The 20,082-nt window shown below is 39.1% G+C and overlaps 1 protein-coding gene and 1 long non-coding RNA gene across 12 annotated transcripts in view; one reads left to right on the top strand and one right to left on the bottom strand.

Moving 5' to 3' along the window:
* The window catches only part of LOC127461039 (sodium channel protein type 5 subunit alpha-like), a 214,094-nt gene that overhangs the window by 55,595 nt on the left and 138,417 nt on the right, over positions 1 to 20,082 (top strand). For 5 of the 10 annotated variants that reach the window (XM_051768281.1, XM_051768275.1, XM_051768272.1 and 2 more), the window contains 2 exons: positions 1,421 to 1,512; positions 9,757 to 9,987. In XM_051768281.1, the coding sequence (XP_051624241.1) occupies positions 1,421 to 1,512; positions 9,757 to 9,987 (323 nt within the window). Of the gene's footprint in view, positions 1 to 1,420; positions 1,513 to 1,647; positions 1,740 to 5,549; positions 5,776 to 9,756; positions 9,988 to 20,082 lie in introns of those variants that run through there. The other 5 variants (XM_051768280.1, XM_051768274.1, XM_051768276.1 and 2 more) reach the window with 5 other exon arrangements.
* Positions 2,484 to 5,487, bottom strand: LOC127461057 (uncharacterized). 2 transcript variants are annotated; one of them, XR_007899961.1, is made up of 3 exons: positions 5,416 to 5,487; positions 4,885 to 4,970; positions 2,484 to 2,558 (listed from the first exon to the last, which is right to left on the bottom strand). It is a non-coding gene; the product is annotated as an uncharacterized LOC127461057 (long non-coding RNA). The 2 variants fall into 2 exon arrangements; XR_007899960.1 differs by lacking the exon at positions 2,484 to 2,558 and adding an exon at positions 4,237 to 4,344.

Raw genomic sequence — 20,082 nt, 5'->3', positions numbered from 1 at the left:
GGCTGGAAAGTGCCCTGCCAAAAGCTTAAAGACAAGAAGCAATTCCCTGGCTAACAGGAAAATCCACGGTGGGAAATCCAGTTGCTTCTTGCTCCACAATACAGAGGAACTGGTCTGCTGCAGTTTGATAGAAGAAATGGCCAAAATAAATCTTAGTTAACTATTACAAACAAGTAGCAGTATTATTTGCTTCGCATGCTTGCTCACATGTTTATAATGTGGTTTTACAAACCTCTGGCCAACAAAACCATATTCTTGTCATATTGCTTCTCCTCAAATTATATTTTTCCACCACCTTTCATGCTGCAGAAGAGTTTGGGAGAGAGGCACTAGGTAAAGCTGGGGAGGAAACAGGTAAATCTTTGCCCAGACTCCCCATGAGATTATGAAGAAAAGCAATATTGCTCTTCCAGGCTATAATCTGGATTAGTAGATATGGAGAGGATGCTTTGTCCTCCCCAGGGGCCTTTGGACAAAGCCCACTTAAGCAGGTTTTGTAAAATAACCAGGTGAGGTTTTATCTTAGCAAACAAATGCCTCAAAGAAGTAGAATATTTGAATGAAATTTAATGGAATTTTAATAGTGAAATTCAAGGGTCCAAGGCCTCTTTTATTCCGAAGGTACAGTGGTGACTATGCTTTTATTGTATACTGAGTTGGAGGAAATAATTTTGTACAACACTGATAAGACAAAACTCATTCCAGGACTGACCCTCCTGGGAGCATTTAGCTCAGATGTGGCATGTGTCTCCAGGATGACCAAAACAGGCATGGCAGGGAAGAGCTGGGGTTGGTATTTTAATCATAAAGAGTTTTTACTAAGATGGCAGTTATATTCATTTAAACTCCATCTTCCTGCAGCCAAAGGATATGAATTTGATGCACAAAACAAAATACAATTCTAAGCATCTCTTGAAACCAACATCTGCTTTACAACAGTATACAGCATGTTAAAATAACCCAGTAGAAGTGTTCGCATTGATATTTTCCCATGTTGTCCTATATGTAGTTTTCAGAAGCTATTATGTGAAAATTACTTGGGTATTTGAAGCTTTTATTTTATTTTTTTTTAAGAGCAGCAAAATAACTCAATATTTCCTATAATGTAAAGAATTTTTCTTTTGTTAAACTAAATGATGGTAAAATCTTTAAAGTATTTATTGCTGAACAGCACGATAACAAAGTTCACCCACTAGTTTTAAAGAATTGATGCCTATTAGATAAGTTTAATAGTTCAAGTAGCATTTGAAATAATGTGTACTAAGAAAAACCCAGGACAAATGGCATCAAAGAACAGCCTGAAAAGTGGATGCACCTCTCATTTGGCTGTGTTTGCTCCCTGTGTATGAATGCTTTATTCATTCAGGCAAGTCTCATACTCTATTGTATAATTCCAAATAACTGTGACTTAATTCTACAGGTATGTAGGAGAATTTGTGAATGTAGGCAGTGTTTCACCTCTTCGGACTTTCAGGGTATTGAGAGCTTTAAAAACTATTTCAGTAATCCCAGGTAAGAAGCCCTGATCCTTACGTTTTGGCTCTCAGCTACAAGTGATTCTTTCTCTGTCTCTCTTTGTCCCTTTGATTGTTGTTTTTTTTGGCTGGTGTTTTGTCATTGTCTGTGTGTGACTTTCCCTTGTTACAGATACATAACTGAATTTGTGGACCTGGGCAATGTCTCAGCCTTACGAACGTTCAGAGTACTGCGGGCGCTGAAAACAATCTCAGTCATTTCAGGTGAAAATCAGGTTAAACACTCCGGCTGCAGTTAAAGCCTACATGCCATTTCCAGTAGCAAACACCGTAATTACAAATGACTAAAACCATAGACACTGATCAGGAAATGGAGGAATGTAGGGAATGTGACCTGTCAATAGAATACGTTTTCTTATGTGTTTTTCCAATGTGGTGTTTGTGGGCAGAAGGAATGGGAGCGCCTCCAAAATTACAGACCTCACCAAGAGGAGTGCTGCTGTAAGAACAGTGGCTCATGAGTCACATGCATAAAGTACCCATTCCTGAACCATATGAAAATGGCATTGAAACTCTTTTAAAGCCTTTGGATATTGATTTTTAAAAATGGGAGGTTAATGACCTCAAAATGCATATTCATGTTTAAGAGCACATTGATAGAGGGATCTAAATCTGTACTATGAGCTGAGGTTTCAAGACTGCAGGCACAGATAGCCTAATTTGTCATGGTGTTTATCCAATTGCATGTGATAGAAGCACTGTTGAAATTTTGGGTCTTGAAGAGATCAGAGAACTTTTCATTATTGATTTTGGTAGGTCCAGCATTTCATCGACTCGCATTTTCTAGGATAGGATTTCTCCACTCTTCCCCCCTCTGAAAAAAAAATCAGTGTTTTACTACACATCTGGTACTGAAAGAAGCTCTTTATTTAATGTTACTATTTTAAAAAAATTAATAACATTTACTATTAAGCAATTTATGCAGAGATGAGTCCACCGAGGACTAACCATACGACAACACTTTCTTGCCAAACATTATCTATGGACAGGTCTCATTCAGCCTCAGTGTTTAACATCTCCAACCTGCATGACAAGGTAGAGAAGATAGCAAAACCCATGCATGGTAGATCCTCTCTTTGAAAATCCTGAACAGATGTTGGCAATTACATGTCAAAAATATTCAAAACGTCAAAAGAACTGCTCAGATTCTCACACACAGCTCTTGAAGGTTAGAAAGGCTTTTCCACCCACTCTGTTATGCACATCCACACTGTAATATAAATCCAAACAAATTCTGAGGTGTAAACTTATATGGACATGTATTAAAACTAAACGTCAGCACTCATATGGAGTATAAGCTAGAAATGGAAATTCTGGAATGGAAGTGTTAAGTAAAAACATATATAGATCTAGAATTTGCTCACTCATTCCAACACCAGAGCAATGAACATCAGGGAAATTACTTGGAGAGCAAGGTATTTTTTCCTGAAAGTGTATGTCCATGTATAGGTTTTAAAGAATACTCTAATATGATCATTCTTTAGGTCCTTGAAATCAGTACCTGTCTTAATTTTTGTCTTTAAGTTTTAAAGAATAATCTATTAACAGAGAGGGTTTCTTTTAATTTTTTCTCTAATGGGATTTCCACTGAGAAATTATTTTTATTTTCATTGGGAAACAAAGCTGAGCACAGTTTTACAGATCATGTGGGATAGTACTGGCTAATCAGAGAGAAAGCCAGGATTTGTTTCCTAGTGTCCTTTGCTAGCAGTTTGAAGACTAACTTGGAGGGACAGCCATCTCCAGGGGACACCTTTCACGTTGCATCTTGTCTTAAGCTTGAGCCTCTTCAGAGCAGAGCCTGTCAATTTTTCTGAGTTATATATATAGCAATTTTCTGCTGTCCTGTATCAGAAGGGGAGCTGAAGTTTGTTTTACATAAAATGATAAAATTTGACTTAGTGGGGAAAAAATCTGAGTACTGAGATTCAGAAAAACATTATTTGAAAATACACCAAACCCCTTCGGTGATATTAAACACTGAGTTGTTCCATTTGTTGGTTAATAGAAGAAAAAAGAAAAAGAGTATTATTTATTAAAGTAATACATAATAACTCAGTCTCTTTTTTCATTCCGACTGAATATCTGATTAGTTTTTTGATAACTGAATTTTTATGTACAAGTCACTAAATTATTTGGTGACATAACTACATGAAGATATGCTAATAGAATATCTGGCCTTTGATTTTATCATCAAGATTACCTGTGCACTGAGTATGTTTAAATTATGAATGTAGAGAGCTACAAATTGCCATGGAACACTGATCTGCATCACAGGTGAGGTGTTGGGTTTTTTTTAATGTTAGCAGATAATTTCAGAGTCAGTTCATTTTTCAGTTAGACACGTATATTTTAAAAGAAATATTGAACATGATGCCCTGGTTTATTTGGAGATCAGTCTGAATTTTTAATGATAACATAGTCTTATGCTGAGGTGAAATATTTTTCCACAATAGGCTTAAAAATGAGAAAATTATGAACATTAATATCTTTCATGAGATTTTTGGGGTTAACAGCAATAGAGAGGAGAAGATGGTTGTTATTTTTGCCACTTCCCAGGTGAAAAAACACTGAGTTGTATTCTCCTTTCCAAATATCTAAGCTTTTCCTCAATAAAATTGATCATGCTTTTCCATCAGGTACTTATATTTGCACAAACATGCTTGGACTCAACATGCTGAGTGAAAGTGCTTACCGAAAGTAACGGGCCAAGTCCTCCGTGGTGTAAGGCTTCTGTCCAGCAAAGCACTTAGAGGCTGGTTTTCAAAGGCTTTCTGCTTCACTTGGAATCAATGAGTTTCTCTATTGACTCCAGAGGGAGTCAGTAAAGCTAACAATTAGTGCTTTTAAAAATCTCACCTACCTTTAATGCCTTGCTCTAAGTGCTCAAGCAGGCACGGGGATGTTTAGGGGACACGGACTCACAGGACTCAAAAATATCTCCTAAACTCAGAGTCCATTCTCCTGGCCTAAGGCTGTGCTTAGTATACCTCTAACATGGCATGATATTTATTTCCCCACTACTTCTAGCAATCCTTCAAAGGTGGAGGTCTCAGGATCTTCCTGAGAAGTCTGTTCCAGAAACTCATTGCTTTTGCCATTAGAAGATTTGTCCCGGGAGGATGGTTCAGATCCAGATCCAGTAATGCAAATGTTTGCATGTACCATCAAGCTGTGTGACTCCCTTTCACTGGGGAGCTGTGGTTTGATTGCCATAATGCCAATATCTCCTGCTTCCCATGGCTGTGGACCTGATTCCAGACTCCCATCCAGCCTTCCTCTCTCAGTGTATTATCAGCACTCTTTTTTTTACCCTAGAGCTGTGTAAGACATCAGGTCAGTGCCTTACCTTCAGTGGCAGCCCTCAACATGCCAGAAGACCTTCATGGAAGCCCTTGATTTTCCTTTTTCTGCACTAAACACACCCGTTTCTTCCTGTTTTCCAGTTTCCCATGGCATCAAGAGGAAAAAAAAGCTTTGTACAGGTTCAGGTGCATAGAAATACACATCATTTTCTCTGTGGGAGCATAAAACCTTTAACTCTCAGTTATTTTATTTATTAATTAGCATCTTGCACATTGCCATGGCAACTGGATTAATTTGATTTTCAATCTAGATAGGAACCATGGTCAGCAGCAGAACAACCCACTGAACTCACTCATTTATCTCCCATTACCATCCCATTACCAGCATATCTGAGTCCCAGTGTGCTCCATAGGAACTCTTCCCATGACAACAGAGGGTCTTGAATCATATTTATCTTCATGGAGATCATCAGTGTTTTTGATAACTACTGATTGAGATAATATAAACCCCGAGGTACACCCTTCTATGCTTCTCCATCAAAAGACCACAAAATGCAGGCCATCACCATCATTACCATCATTATCATCATCACCATCACCAGGATTTCATAAACTGCCTGTATCTAGAGAAGCTCCACTGCTCTTTCTGGAACAGGCGTGTACATCACAGACATCTCTCATAAAATGACAGGATACCAGCGAAAGGTGACCTCATAGAAAATTGGGCCAAGGCACTTTGGGGCCTGATCCAGCTCCCATTTAAGTTAGTGTGAGACTAAAGTCTATAAATAGTGCTGTGAATGTTATCCAGTACTTTAATGATAGCCAGAACAGAGCTCGGAGAACAAGAATTAAGACTGTGTGGAGGTTGACCCTCGTTCACTGCTTCAGTCTCACTGAAGTCCTGCTGCAGAGAGATAAATGACATCCTTTGGGTGGGTAAATCACTTAGCTCAAGAAGTAACTATCCCAGAAGTGAGAAATATATGACATATTTGTGTTTTCCTTGGAGACTGGCCTGTCAGTCACATTTCCATGCAGAGACAGTCTACGGGAATGCTGACAACCATTCGAGTTTGCCAACATGCTATTAAATTCTTTGCTGCCCCATGTCTCAGCGGCTAATTACAAAATACGCTCATCAAGGGTGAGCTCTTCTCTCCCTACATGCACATGACTCACACAGACATTTACAAGACACGTGAGTATCCTCAGGGGAAGGAGTGGGATAGGTGAGGACAATCATGCTGCAAGTAACACTCTCCTTTTTTTGGTTTTTTTTTTGCTTTTTCTCCCTACTTGTTTCCAGACTGTGCATGAAAGTGTCTGATGTTCTGTAGGTGATTGCCAACATCTGGTATGGATGTCATACTGAATTATGCTAATACTTTCTCACATCTCGTAGAAGGAATGGATGGTGCTTTGGGATCTTGCCATTTCTCATTGTTTGGTGTTGCTTGCATTTTCTATCGTTTCTGATTTGCATTTGAAAACCAATTATTTGATTAACCTCTGAATGTGATAATTTCTACCTGCCTTCACAGGAATGTTTGGGCCAAATTCTTCTTGCTTTCTGCAGATGCCAGGCTGCCTATACAGCCCTCATTCCACTGATTTTGGGTCTCATGGTGTTTTTCATGTCATGCAAGCAGGATTTGGCCCAGAGGTGTGGAAAGAAGTCAGTGATTCAGAAAAAGCCTGTTATCAATTCACTCCACAGGGAGTAATCTATTGACCCATTGTCATTAACGGGTGTAGATGTCACTCAGTTTTGGATCAGATCCTCAGGTTTTTTCCTGCATGCTGCCTGGTTTGATGTTTGACTTGCAAGAATTAAATAAATGCCTCTAATGCCCCATAAATAGTATCTTCTATTAAGCTATATTTCAGTGCTCTCATTGGCACTATTTCAAAGAAGGATTATTTATCCAGAAGATTTAACTGTGCTCTAAATTTGAATACATCTAGCTTGCTTTTACAAAACATGGGATTGATTCAGAGAGATGCAGAGCACCTGGGAGAGGTTTTGGGTGTCCTTATTTCCCCTCAGCCCTTCCATTTCGGAGGCACAGAAAATTTAAATGAATAGTGACTTAAATATTTTATTTAGCTGTGGCACTTAGTTGTGTCAACCACCTTGATGGATGTCACTTAATTTTCTGGGCAATTCTGTTTTTAAAGGAGGGAAAAAAAGTTAAACTGTAAGTATAACACTCTCCAAATGGTTTTCCTGGAAAGTTTTAATAAAGGTCCAGGAGGCAGAGTACAAGTTATTTTTAAATGGTCTTTAATTACAGAAATTGTATTACTGAAGCACCATCTTCTTAAACTGTTCGGAAGCCTGTAAGCTATGAAAACAAACAAGAAACAAAAAAAGGCAGTAAAGCAGAAAACCCTCTCATAAAGAAATTACTTGATACCTGCAAGGAATGAACTCGTAAAACTAATAATATAGGATTACTATTCTATTTAAAACTACAGTAATTAAACTGGGAAAAACATGTTTCATGAAATGACCTTGAAATTACCAATACTGGGGCCTGATTTTGAAAACATGATTTTGAAAAAAGATGGTCTTTATTGGTGATTAGAATTCTGTAGGTTTTGTTTCCTAATATTATCCCAGTTCACATTAGGACTCCCATCGTCCTTGCCTGTGTGAGTAAGATTAATTAGAGCACTTAGATGATACAAATACAAACTCCAAGCTTAACAAGCAATTAAATGTGCTGCAGGGATTTCACAGAGGGTACTTCAGTAAAAGAATTTGTGGATTGGTATTTTTTTCATTTCTTAAGACTCAGTCTGCATTTGAATTTCCCAAGTTTCACCAGTTTCAGTGAAGTAACATCTGTTCATTCAAAGGACGACCAATGATAAGAAGCATTGAAAACATTTCAGAATATTAGATTTGAAAATATTCTAGTGCATTTACAAATCTTATTTCTTTTTCTCACCTAACTTCTTGCTTGAGACCTGTCTGTCTTAAAGGTCTTGTAATGCTGGGTAGGGGTGACACTCCAGAAGTCCTTTCAAAATTGGGCTATGAGTAAAGCTACTTCCACCTTAGATATAAAGTTTACTCCAGACTAGATTATCAGAAGAGCTCTCCTTTTTAGTTAGGCATCAAAACAGGTAGTCAAATCTACAGATGGACTCAAAAGTTCAGAGTCAGCCTTTTTGTGTTGCTACCTGAATAGAACCGATCTCATTTGTAAAATCTCTTTCTGGTGAGGAAGACAGGTAGCATGAAAATCCAGCTTTTGCCTAATGTTTGCCCTGCAATAATTTATATTCTATTTTTGAGCAGAGTAGGGAGCTGTCTCCCCTTGCCTCTTTATCGTGCCACAAACTAGCTTTAAGGAGGCAAGCAAAGAATTTAATGGAGGAAGTTACCCACACCTGATGGGTCAGTCCCTTTTGGTTAAATGGCCACTTTATAGATGTTGATATCATTCACAGTTTAACCTAATGACAATATCCTATACAGGAGTGGGATATTTTAGGACTGCTGCACCTGTTGTCCATTCCAGTAGCTCATCCTCATTTGAGAAACCGTGAGTTCCCCTTACTTTAACCACAGAATTTTAAGCAAGACCAAAAACCCATTTTGCCTTCGTATGAGTCCTGAAATACATTTTTATATTATTTTCAATTACACAGCACTAGCTCAGCCTTTGAGGCTGCCAAACTCTTGAGGTGGAATTCCAAGGAACTGAGATTTAATGTGTATGATCATATTCAGTGAGCAAATCAATGTGCTTCTGAATATTGCCCAGGAGAATTTCTCCTGTTTCCTCTTTGCATTTTCTTTTTTCCATTTAACTAAGTTTCTCTTACTGCTGCCATGCTGGTGACACCAATTATCAGAAGCGCTTATTACTACTTACCAGTATTAATTACATATAAATAGGAAAGAAACAACAAAATTGCTACCATTGTGCAGATGATATTAATGTTGAACTATAGCCCACCAGTTTAGAATAAGGGTCTTTTTTTCAAAGGAATATTTTTTGGTCATAATCATGTAATATTCAATCAGCTCAAATAGTGCTGATTTTCAGGAGCAGTTCAAAACAAGGGATATCATTTGAGAAAACAGTATAATTACTCATATCTGAATATTTATAGAATAATAAACTGAATCTAGTGTTACAGGGTGAAATAATACTGGAGAAGCTAATTTGTGTGACCCAAGCCTTTGATGTTATGTAATAAGATGATTTATCTACGTTGGCAGCATATTATAAAACGATTAACTTTTGCCCAGGTATTGTTGAAGCCTCAGGTAGTTTTACTCAAATAATTTCCACTGGATTTATTTGATTGCCCATATTATTTGGCTTTTTTTAATCCCAAATTCTTGTTGTCTTAAGCAAATGAATTGAAGGCAGAGGAATTATTCATATATATATATAATACAACATGTTGGATTTGGCACTAAAATATGCAAAATAATCAGGGAATAAACAGCATTTCCATACCTCTTCATCTGTTTATGTGAGGGATAAAGTTATCTGAATCACCTGAGTGATTTAAAAATTAATTCTCCTTCTCAAAATTCAATGGGATTTAGGCTTTACAGCCTTTACTGTAGATCCATGAAAATATAAAACGCATTCCACATTTTCTTTATCCATGAATATTTTTGTACCTCACTGTCCCTCCGTCCAGTTCTTTCCCTCCATTTTTACACTGGTGTTTGTGCAATGCCAGGACTTTTGTCCAGACAAAAGCAGGCCAAACTAAACGTTCATGGTGATCACTTGTCTCTCGTTTCTGCCGCACAGTTGCGAACCTGTGGTAGAAACACTTCCAACTTCCCCCTTCCATGGAGATTTTCATCGTGAAAAGTAGCTGTCTGCAGACACGTTTCAGTCTCTCAGTCTGTAAACTCTCGGCTTTTATCTCCCTAGGGCTGAAGACCATTGTAGGGGCACTTATCCAGTCTGTTAAGAAACTTGCTGATGTGATGATCCTGACCGTTTTCTGCTTGAGTGTCTTTGCCCTCATAGGCCTCCAGCTCTTCATGGGCAACTTGAGACACAAGTGTGTCAGGGATTACACCATGTTTAACTTCACCAATGGCTCGTTGTATTTGGATGGTAGGATGTGGAACACCTCGGAGGAATTTCTTAGTGATCCAGGTAAGCTCTTCTTTGTCCTGTTAATCTGACTTTTGGTTGTTTGGGCTTTTTTTTGGGGGGGGTGGGATTTTTTTTTATTTGATTTTGGTTGGGTTTTTTTTTAAGTATATTGACCAAGATCTGTAAGCGAATCAGCAGATGCAGCATTATGTGACCACTGGCTCTTCATGGTGTCAATGTGGTTTTGAAAGACCTAGGAAACTTTTTCTGTCTCTATGGTGCCTTCACAGTTCATGATGAAAGTGTTTCTGGTGCTTTCCTGTGATACAGAATGAGGTCCTTATTGCATTGTTGAGGATTGTCACAGTTTTAGGTTGTCTTGTTATATATTTCTTAAAACTCCATTTCCTGGAACTGTGCAGTCACTTGAAAATTTCAGCTCTGTGTGTGTGGGTCTGGTTTGCACGCTGTTTCTTGAAGACAATTCATAGTTCTTGCATTTCGTAGAAAAATTTCAAAATTTGAATTAAGGGTCTTAAAAAATCAGAACGTAAAGCAGAGAAATTCAGTCTTTACTAATCTGAAAAATACCAAGAGAATTTTTTTAAGAAAATCTTACGTTGTTAGAGCCCTAAATAATTATCTGGGTTAGGCCATCCTGCAGCATCTCATGCTCTGATGTTTATTATCAAAAGGTTTGTTTCTAGTCTAAAGAAATTTTTTAACACTTTACAGTCTGCTGAACTTTTTCATTACAATGACATAGGCTCACTGAGCTTATTTATTAACATTAAAAAAACCCAAAAATATTTGATGTAAGTGAACTTCAGAATGTAAACAAGTAGCTCAAGTGTTGCTACTCCCAAACCCCCTGAGTCACTGGAGGACCTCCATCATTTGCAACGGACATGGCCTCACATCTAAAAAAATTTGATTATGCTCTTGGGGGCAGGAAGCAGCCAGATTGATGTGCATTAGTGGGAACTTAGGACCAGTGACCTTTGGTATTTTATTTATTTTGAGGAGAAAAACAAACCACTTAGTCAACTCCTTTACTGGAATTTATGTTGGGAGGCAGTGACATTGTACCATGGGGTACCTCTGCTCTGACTGTGTGGACCAGACAGTCCTGTTTCTCCAACCATCTGCACTATTAAAACCCCACACCTGACTCCTGGAAACTGCCTGGCGTGGCCCAGGGTTCTGTTGAACCAGGGATTAGGCCAGGGACAGTTCCACCATTCCCCACTGGTGACTTCTGGCCTTTCTGCTGGATTCCTCTGCCTGCAGTCTGAGCAGCCCTGGAAGCAGTGGTGTTAGGAAAGTTTCATTCAAGGAATAGAAAGCTCAACAGTGGTGTCGTTAAGACATGATGTGGTTGACATTAGCAGCATTAAGAAAGGGCAAGTCACAAAGCTCTGGCTGAATGAGGGTTGTCTTTGGAACTGACCCTGACCATCAGGTTATGTGTCCTCTCGATGTCTCTCTATAAGAGCCCTTTATCAGCTGAAAGGGGAAAGAGCTCTTGGACCCATGCTGAATGGTGAGGAGCCTGCTGACATGTTATTCTGTCCACATTCCCTGTGCTTCCAGCTTGGAGATGAGTGAGGAACTAGTAAAGATATTTGTGCACCTGTGGTGGATTAAGGCACTTCACGGCTCCTCTGCCCACAGATAACTGACAGCTGTGTGAGGTGCTGCTCTCCCTCTCTCACAGAGGCATTGGGAGATCAAATAGTGATGGCTGGAAGCATAAAGCCCTGCAATGAAGGTGAAAAGATGAAATGGAGATGTGAAGATAGTCTGGCTCTCTGGAAATGGAAGTAGGGTAAATGTACCACTGGATAGGCTCTATTAAAATGCAGTTAATGTCAGGGCCAGCTGCAGCACTGCTTTAAATGGGTGGAATTGTACAGCTGCTCCAGCATACCATGAGCAAGTTTATTTGTGTGGTCCTGATATGGGGAGGAGGGCAAACATTCCCAGAAATCCGTGTAGGAAATCCAGCAATGGTTAATATGGCCATGAAAATATACTTGTTATCACTAAAGGAGATTTAACTATTACAAAGATAATCAACTTGGTGAGATAATGGATTAAACTGAATTGAATTCTGACCATGTGTTATTACTAGGAAATAATATCAATGAACGTTTTCATAGCATTTGAAAATAAAGACATAGTGCATTATGGCAAACAGTCATCTCTTACTTTGTATGGACAAAAATGATTTAAACAGTTCAAGTGTTGAGGCACTGCAGTAGGCCACTGAAGACATAGAAGAAAAGTAGATTTAAAGGAAAAATATAGTGATCTCTGAAAAAGAATAATGAACCCTTCCTCAAAAAGCTGAAGGAGGCTTAGCTATAAGGCTAGGGAGAACATGTTAAGTAGGATTTTCATTTAATGTTGACCATTGCACTAAAGTAATTCAGAAATGGAAGGACTGGCTCATTTTGTGACTAGATGGGATAGTGCTTTGTATTTCATTTTGCTTAAGTATTATGGTGAAATGAAGTGACTGTTTAAAAGACCAGTACTGACCAAAATTTAATAACAGTCCGAATTTCAAGTACTGCAGGGAATTAAGCAATACATACAGTTAGATTAAAGTGTAGGCAGACCAAATTAGATAAAAAGTGGAATATATTAAGAAACAGAATAGTGTCAGTGTTTATTCTGAAGAAGAACTAGAGAAGAAAATTGGCCAACATGTTGAGATAGCAGAGTTCACTTGAAGGGAGCACAATTACAAAAGCTTTTTGGAGATTTCAGAACCAGTATGGCTGAGTCACTTAGTTTGGAGCACCGTAGAAAACAGAAACCTGAAGTACAGAGATTCGTAATAATACCTTTTAAAAAGAGGAAGGTAAAGAAATAAAGGAATGAAAACCACCAAAAAGTAAAATTGGAAAAATTGTTCATTTTGTTTATCAGGACACCAAAACAGAGAATTAAAACAGGATGATATGCCAGTTCTGCTCTTCTTGGAGAATAAAAATTTGCTTTGGATTATTTGAAAGAGTTTTTAATGTTTTAAAGGGCAGCAGGGAGCCTCTGAAATGGCACTGGCCTCCTCCTGTGCCTTTGAACCTTTTTTTTGCATGCATGAAAAAACAAAAATGAGTGAAACCCCTTAAAAGGGTAATGCAGTGAAGAATTGCTTAGTACTGTAAAGGAAATAACTGATACACTTAGTCGTGAGGTGCAAAGAAAGATAAGAACTCAGTTCTGAGTCTTTCAAAGCCCTTTTTAATTTGAGATAACTATGTGCCATGGACACTTGGTAGAGGAGACATTTTGGTTGTGTAGAAGGCTTGGCATAGCTATAGATCTGCTTTTTCATTCAAAATTGACTTTGTATCTGGACAAAATTCTGTACTCCTTCCTTAGTTGCTTTCAGCCTCCAGGCAGAAAATTTTTTCTCATCTGTCTTCTTGATCCTCTTGTTTCGGTTTTATAGGTGGGGAAAAAAGATCAGCTCATAAACTTTGTTTGCATCATCACTAGCTTAACCACAATTATGAGGTAACTCTTGATTTTTGGCTGATCCTTGAGGAAATAACCACCCACATTTCAGGAACTCCTTCCCTTAATTACATCTTTAAGACCCACAGGTAGTTTCCTGCTCTACCAGTGTTGTTGCCACAACCATCCTGGTTGATGGTGCAGGTGCTGCCCAATCCCTCTGCTACCCCTATTCCTGCCTCTACCACCAGCAAAGGCAGTGTACCAGCCCTGAGAGTGGTGGTGCAGGAATTGCAGTGGCAGAAGAAAAATCTTTTTCCCCTAAATCTTGTCAGTCCTGCATCAAAAGACTGCTAGTGTTGTTGAAAATTGTCAGGTTCTCTCCTCTTGTTGTGCATCTGCCATAAGATAATCATACTCTAAATCCCATAAGGAATTTCTACCTATCCACCCATCAATTTGCTGGTTCTTGCCATTTCCATGGCTTCTGCAGCTGGAGGAAGTGCCAGGTAACTTAGGAAGCAAGGGACAGTACCTTTAAGCATGGGGATTCAGTGGGAAAATTCACACTGAGAGATCTCTTCTGTTCACCTTCACTAATCACCAAGTGGTAGCAAATATTCCTGATCAGACTGTCATTAAGGGAAGTTTCTTGGCATTTTCTTAAAAAGCTTAATTCTATAAAAGAAACTTCAACCAAGTTACTGCAGGGGCCTCTGGTTTCTCAGCTTAATTACCAGGCACAGCAGTCATGGTAAGATGAGACACCTTTTTAGTCTTTCCTCAACTCACAGTGGAGATGCAGATCTAAAATATGCCTTTTAATGGGCACCTCCCTCTCATGAAAACCAGGAGAATTTTTATATTCTTTCCACCAATTTAAATACCTCTAGGTCTTCAGAATTTACACAACCTCCAAGAAGGCTTATCAGAAAAATTATTCCATTCTGGCTTTCCCTCCAGTGAGTAATGCTTACCACTGCAAACCTACAGAGGGGAAAAAAAGAAAGATTAAGGCAGAAGTAGCTCATCAGGTCTCACAGCCTCCTCCGTAGGACTACTCTTTGTCTGTATGAGTGTATTGTGGGATGAGAAACAGCCGAGCACCAGATAGAATCAGGCTAAAAAAATCTTATGTCAAGTGCCAATGGTAAAGTTAGAATGGAGACAGAGCTTGTTTGTCTGGGAAAACACTGCCTACTGATAAGTAATTATTTTTCTACCTGAAATTCTAGATTTGGTAAGAGATTGCAATCAATAAGTCCAAGGAGGAATATTTTTAGACATCAATAATAACAAACCTGGGAATCTGAAGTTTTAGATGCAGCAGTGATTGTATACAGAAATTAAATAAAATAAAAAGGTTGAAAATAATCATAGTTTACATCCACACCATTATTATGTGATCAATATATCAATGTCAAAGCTATGGGGCTGTTGATTATCTTTCGGAGAGCTCATAGTTTAGAAATACCAGCTGACTGAAAAACTGCAAGCTTAATTTCAATACTTGTAAAGATTTCTAGGAAAGCTTCTCCAAATAACAATCGTGTAACCCTGTCTTAAGTTGTGGTGTTTAAATTAAAGGTGTACTTGATGAAGCGAAGCTTTATGAATGTGTGAGTTAGAATGGATTGAAAGCTGTGTGATGTCAGACATGTCACTGGCTTAGAGATGTACCAATGGACTGAGTGTAGTTGATTTGTGTAGCTGATGATTTTAGAATCTTTAATGTCATTTATGTGTTCCATTATGAAAATGGATTATTGACTAGTCAATAAGTAGAAATCTGAGTACTTTTGCTGAACAGGGCTTAATGTAAGGGCTGAATGCATAAGAAAAAATACTTTAGAAAAGAACCTTAAAAATATAATTAAATTATAAAATCACTTATGGAATGATAGTCTCAAACTCCAGTATTTTCTTTTTCTTTAGACTAAATACCCTACTTAAGGCACTCTGAGTCTTGTTTTCAGAGTGTTTTACATATGTTTTCTCTCAAAATCAGACTCTTTTAAGGTAAAGAAGAGCAACTTTGTAATTTCCTTTAGATAGTCCTATCCAAGCAATTGACATTAAAAATAATTAACTTGTAAAATAAATGTTTAAGCTTTATTAACCTTTTACTGAGAGGAATCAGATACTAATTTTATAGATTAAAAGAGGCATTCCAGTGTTGTTACTTTTTTTCTTCCAGACTAGTTTCTGGTATTCATTTTGTGGCAGTAATTTTTTTTTTCTTCTGGAGTCAAATTGTGTAGTTAACAAAGGTCTGGGGGGGGGGGGAAAGCAAAACAAAACAACTTTAATTAAAAAGAAAAAGTGCAGATCAAGATAAATGTAATATCTTTTTTGTCTTCTCCAGTTAGGCCTGAAAGCCTTATAGTTTCTTCAAGCTCTATATTTAAAAAGATGTATATAATATGTGAAGTTTTGGTGATACCCATCCAAATCTTGGTCTTCTTGGGCACTTGAGAAGGGATCAAAGGCCTGTGGGAAGCAACTCATCTTGTGAGTGGTGTGAATGCAACCAGAGCCAGTCTGGCTGCTGGGAGTTGAAGAATCAGGAGCAGTTCCAGAACAATGTGAAGTAATCCTAGAGCCTTTCCACATCCTTCTCTCTGATGTCCTGGGTGAAATGCACTGTTGAAGTGAACAAGCATGGCTGTTGAGGCATATATCTGTGAATATATAGAAGTGTAGTTCTGCATATACATGAGGGTGTGTGTACATATGTATCTTCTTTAAGCAACGTGCCTGATTGTTACCTCTGCCTGATGAATTGCTTCATTTTTGCTTTCTGAACCACTGAAATGGAACAGATACTCTGAATCTGTGTGAGAACTGTATAGAAAACAATGTCGTTCAAGTCAGATAATAAACGCAGCAAGTTTGGGGAGAGCTGAAGTGTTTGAGGTGTTGTCTGAGGTGGTAATGGAAGACAGAGAGTGTTTGATGAGTAATTATGGAGGTGGGAGGAAGGAGAGAAGCAATAAATCAAGTTGGGACTGGAATAGGTGTTTTATTATGTATGATTGTACATGAACCAGTGATTAAAACAAAGAACCTCTCTGGGTTTTCAGACTGTGCTTGCCAGCATGGAATCTATTAACGTTACTCCTCTGTTAACTGTAAATATTGTGGCTTTGTTCGGGTGCTGTGGATCTTTTGATAAATAGCTTCATAAATGCTCAAAACTTAATGCTCTGATGTGTTATTAACATGGGTATTGTACCTGTGCACTTTAATGTTTTAAGCTAAATAGAACGAGAAAGCCCTGACAGATATGCAAGGATCAGAAAAAACATGGGAATTGGTAATGTTGAATCCAATACAGTCTCTTTCTGACCATTCAGTAAGATATTTTTTGGCCTTGTCGTGAAAGATTTAGTTCTTATATTGGAACAGTTTGTACAACAGGAGTATTTATGCCTTGGGTACACTTCTTTACTCTCAGTGCTGCTCACAGAAAGATCTACTAGAGGAAAGATCTGTCACAGAAGATTCAGACTGAACCTGTACCTTCAAAATCTTCATAAACTACCAAATTAATATACCCCTTGACTTGCACAGTGATGTGCATTTGAAAGGGCTTTGTGTGTGCCCATTGGAACCAGTCCACGGACTGCTCCTTGCTCCAGGTTCAGCAATAATGTGCCTTGCAAAGGCAAGAGGGAGCTTCAGCTCTGAACACTCAGTCCAGGTGCACTGTGAGACCACCAGCAGAGAACAGCTTGCATCGCTGCTTTCTCTTATTGCACTGGTTTTAAGGAATAAGTAAAGAAATATTTTCCCCTGATACTTTTCATCGGTGCTGAATTCCCCTAAGTGAGGTGGAGATAAAATGTGGGAATTCCCAGGCTCAGTCTTGCCTTGGTGTACCTACAGCATCATCTCTCTGTGGCAGTGAACAACCTCATATGCTCCAGAAAAAATTAGTAGAGCTCCAAGTATAGATATTTTTCTATTTTTTTTGTTAACATTAACTATTATAACTCAAGATAACCTTATCTACATAAGCAACAAATCTCCCCCTTTGAATGTTTTGGCCACAGAGGCAGCCTGTGGCAGCAATTTCAGCAGTTCAAATGGGAAGCGTAGTGAAAAATATTTCCTTTATCTTTAGTTTTGAAAATTCCTCTCTTTTTTTTTCCCCTCTCCGTTTTCTCAAGGCAAAAAACATTGTTATCACGTTCTGTCACTGGAAGCACACAAAGCTCCCTGTTCTCCTTTTCCAGAATACATACTATTTTTTACTGGATAGTCACCTGTTTTCTAGGATGAAAGATGTCCATTTTTTCAATTTTTTCTCTTCTTAAATTTTCCCAGTCATTTTCATTACCTTCTCAGTACTTTTCAGTCTGGCAGTTACACTATTGAAAGCAATGTTGTGGTCTGTGTTCTGGATCATAGAGTTATTTAGGTTGCAAGAGACCTTTAAGACTGTCAAGTCCAACCATTAAGCCAGCACTGCCAAGGCCACCACTAAACCATGTCCCTAAGTGCCATATCTACACATCTCTTAAAACACTTCAGGCATGGTGACTTCATCACCACCCTGGGCAGCCTGTTCCAATGCCTGACAACCCTTTCCATGAAGAAATATTTCCTAATATTCAATCTAAACCTCCTGTGGCACAACTTGAGGCCATTTTTTCTGGTACTGACACTTGTTACCTGGGAAAAGAGCCCAACCCTCACCTGGCTACAGCCTCATTGGTTATAAAGTCTCCCTGAGCCTCGTTTTCTCCAAGCTGAGCTCCCCCATCTCCCTCAGCTGCTCCTCATCAGTCTTGTGCTCCAAACCCTTACCCAGCTCCATTGCCCTTCTGTGGACACACTCCAGCACCTCAGTATCTTTTTTGTAGTGGGAGGCCCAAAACTGAACACAGGATTTGAGGTGCCTCATCAGTGCCGTGCACAGGGAGACAGTCATTGCTCTGGTCCTGCTGGACACACTATTTTGGATCCAGGCCAGGATGCCCTTGGCCTTCTTGTCCACTTGGGCACACCTGGTTCATGGTCAGCTGCTGTCAACTGGCACCCCCAGCCCCTCCTTTTCCACTGGGCACTTTTGAGGCACCCTTGCCCTCTAGCAGTGCGTGGGGTTGTGACCCAAGGGCAGGACCCAGCACTTGGCCTTGTTGAACCTCATACCATTGGCCTCAACCCATTGATCCAGCCTGTCCAGATCCCTCTGCAGAGCCTTCCTACCCTCCAGCAGATCCACAGTGCCACCCAACTTGGTTCATCTGCAAACTGAAGGTGCACTCAATCCCTTTGTCCAGATCATTGCTTAAGATAATGAAGATAACTGCTTGAAACAAGCAGTTTATCAGTTTATCAACAGTTTAAACAACTGTTTATCAGTTGTTTCCTGTTTAATACTTCATCCTGGTCCTCCTGTATCTCAATATTACACTTTTCTTTGATCACAGCTTCAAATTGCATAAAAGTGTTGACTAAGAATCCCTAAAAAGAAATCCATCTCTCGTACCTGAACTTATACACAGAATTTAAGACTTGACAAGGTTATGAATAGGTTAGATTTTCTCCTTCTCTCCTTTACTTCACTCTCTGACAACATAATATCCCACTTTGCTTATCTCCATTCCCACCCCCCTCCCAAGTGGAATAGGCCCCTCTAGTGTTCCTCGTTCACTCCTGCTCTCAGACTTTATTTACCTGGAAAATCTGTGTATAGTAGATGTCACCTCTCTGGTCACCGTCTTTCCCTTATACTTAAAAATGTAACAAAGAGGTGAAGGCTCTGTTAGCCTGTAGAGACACTGACTTTTCATCTTAACATATGTTTTCTGTCTCTCAGTCAGTTTTTGATCCAATTTATTTTTTTTCTTTATCACAGTAAGTGCAGGAGTATTTTTTTCCTATTTTTCTCTCATCTGTCTGTAATCAAAAATGCATTCGACCCTTGTAGCATTTTTTAATTTTAATTCTTTTGTGTGAAACATATTAAAAATTTCTGCAAAACACAAACCCTCTACAAAACTTCCAGAGAGCACACTTCAGCACTTTCCTACCTATTAGTGTGAAGCATATGTCTAAACAAGTGGTACTAAATATGCTTTTAGCTATGTGCTGTGCACCCTACAGTCCTAAGAGCGTGGGTCTGTGTGACTGGTCAGACACAGAGGCAGGGAAGGAGGTTACCTGAAGATGTTTAAAAGCCAGCATGTGTGCTTATTGCTAGTCATTGTCTCCTATCTCGTCTTCCTGGGGATGCTCATGGACTTGGCAAGGTCCCCAAACCAATTTGACAGCATCTAAATTCTCCACTCTCCTCTAGTGCACATCTCCAAATGCTCCTGATGTGCTTTTTGTTCCCTCAGACTGTGTGGGCAGCACAAACCAGGTACTGTGGATCTTTGAGGCTTTCAGAGCATCTTTCTTGTGCACGGGAGCCATCTAGCAGAGGGCTTGATTGATAGTTTTAGTGGCTTTTTCCCAAAGAGGGAAAAAGCTGTACTGCCAAAACTGGAGGTGTTTTCTGTGCTATGGTGACTGCTGAGCCTGGCTGGGAAATTACTTCTTTGGCTTGTCTCAAGCACGGGGAGAAGCACTAATAGGAGTTCAGCAGAGACACTCAAGCTGAAGGAGACCACTTTCCTCCCAGCACCTGGTTGAGTGGTTTTCTACAACGTCCTCTCAGCCCTCCATATCTCCTGC

The sequence above is a fragment of the Manacus candei genome, unplaced genomic scaffold (genome assembly GCF_025592945.1).
Source record: "Manacus candei isolate 608988 ecotype Guabito, Panama unplaced genomic scaffold, ASM2559294v1 h1tg000094l, whole genome shotgun sequence".
Lineage (NCBI taxonomy): Eukaryota > Metazoa > Chordata > Aves > Passeriformes > Pipridae > Manacus > Manacus candei.
The sequence above is the reverse complement of the archived record's forward strand: the minus strand, read 5'-3'. Positions and strand labels throughout refer to the sequence as shown.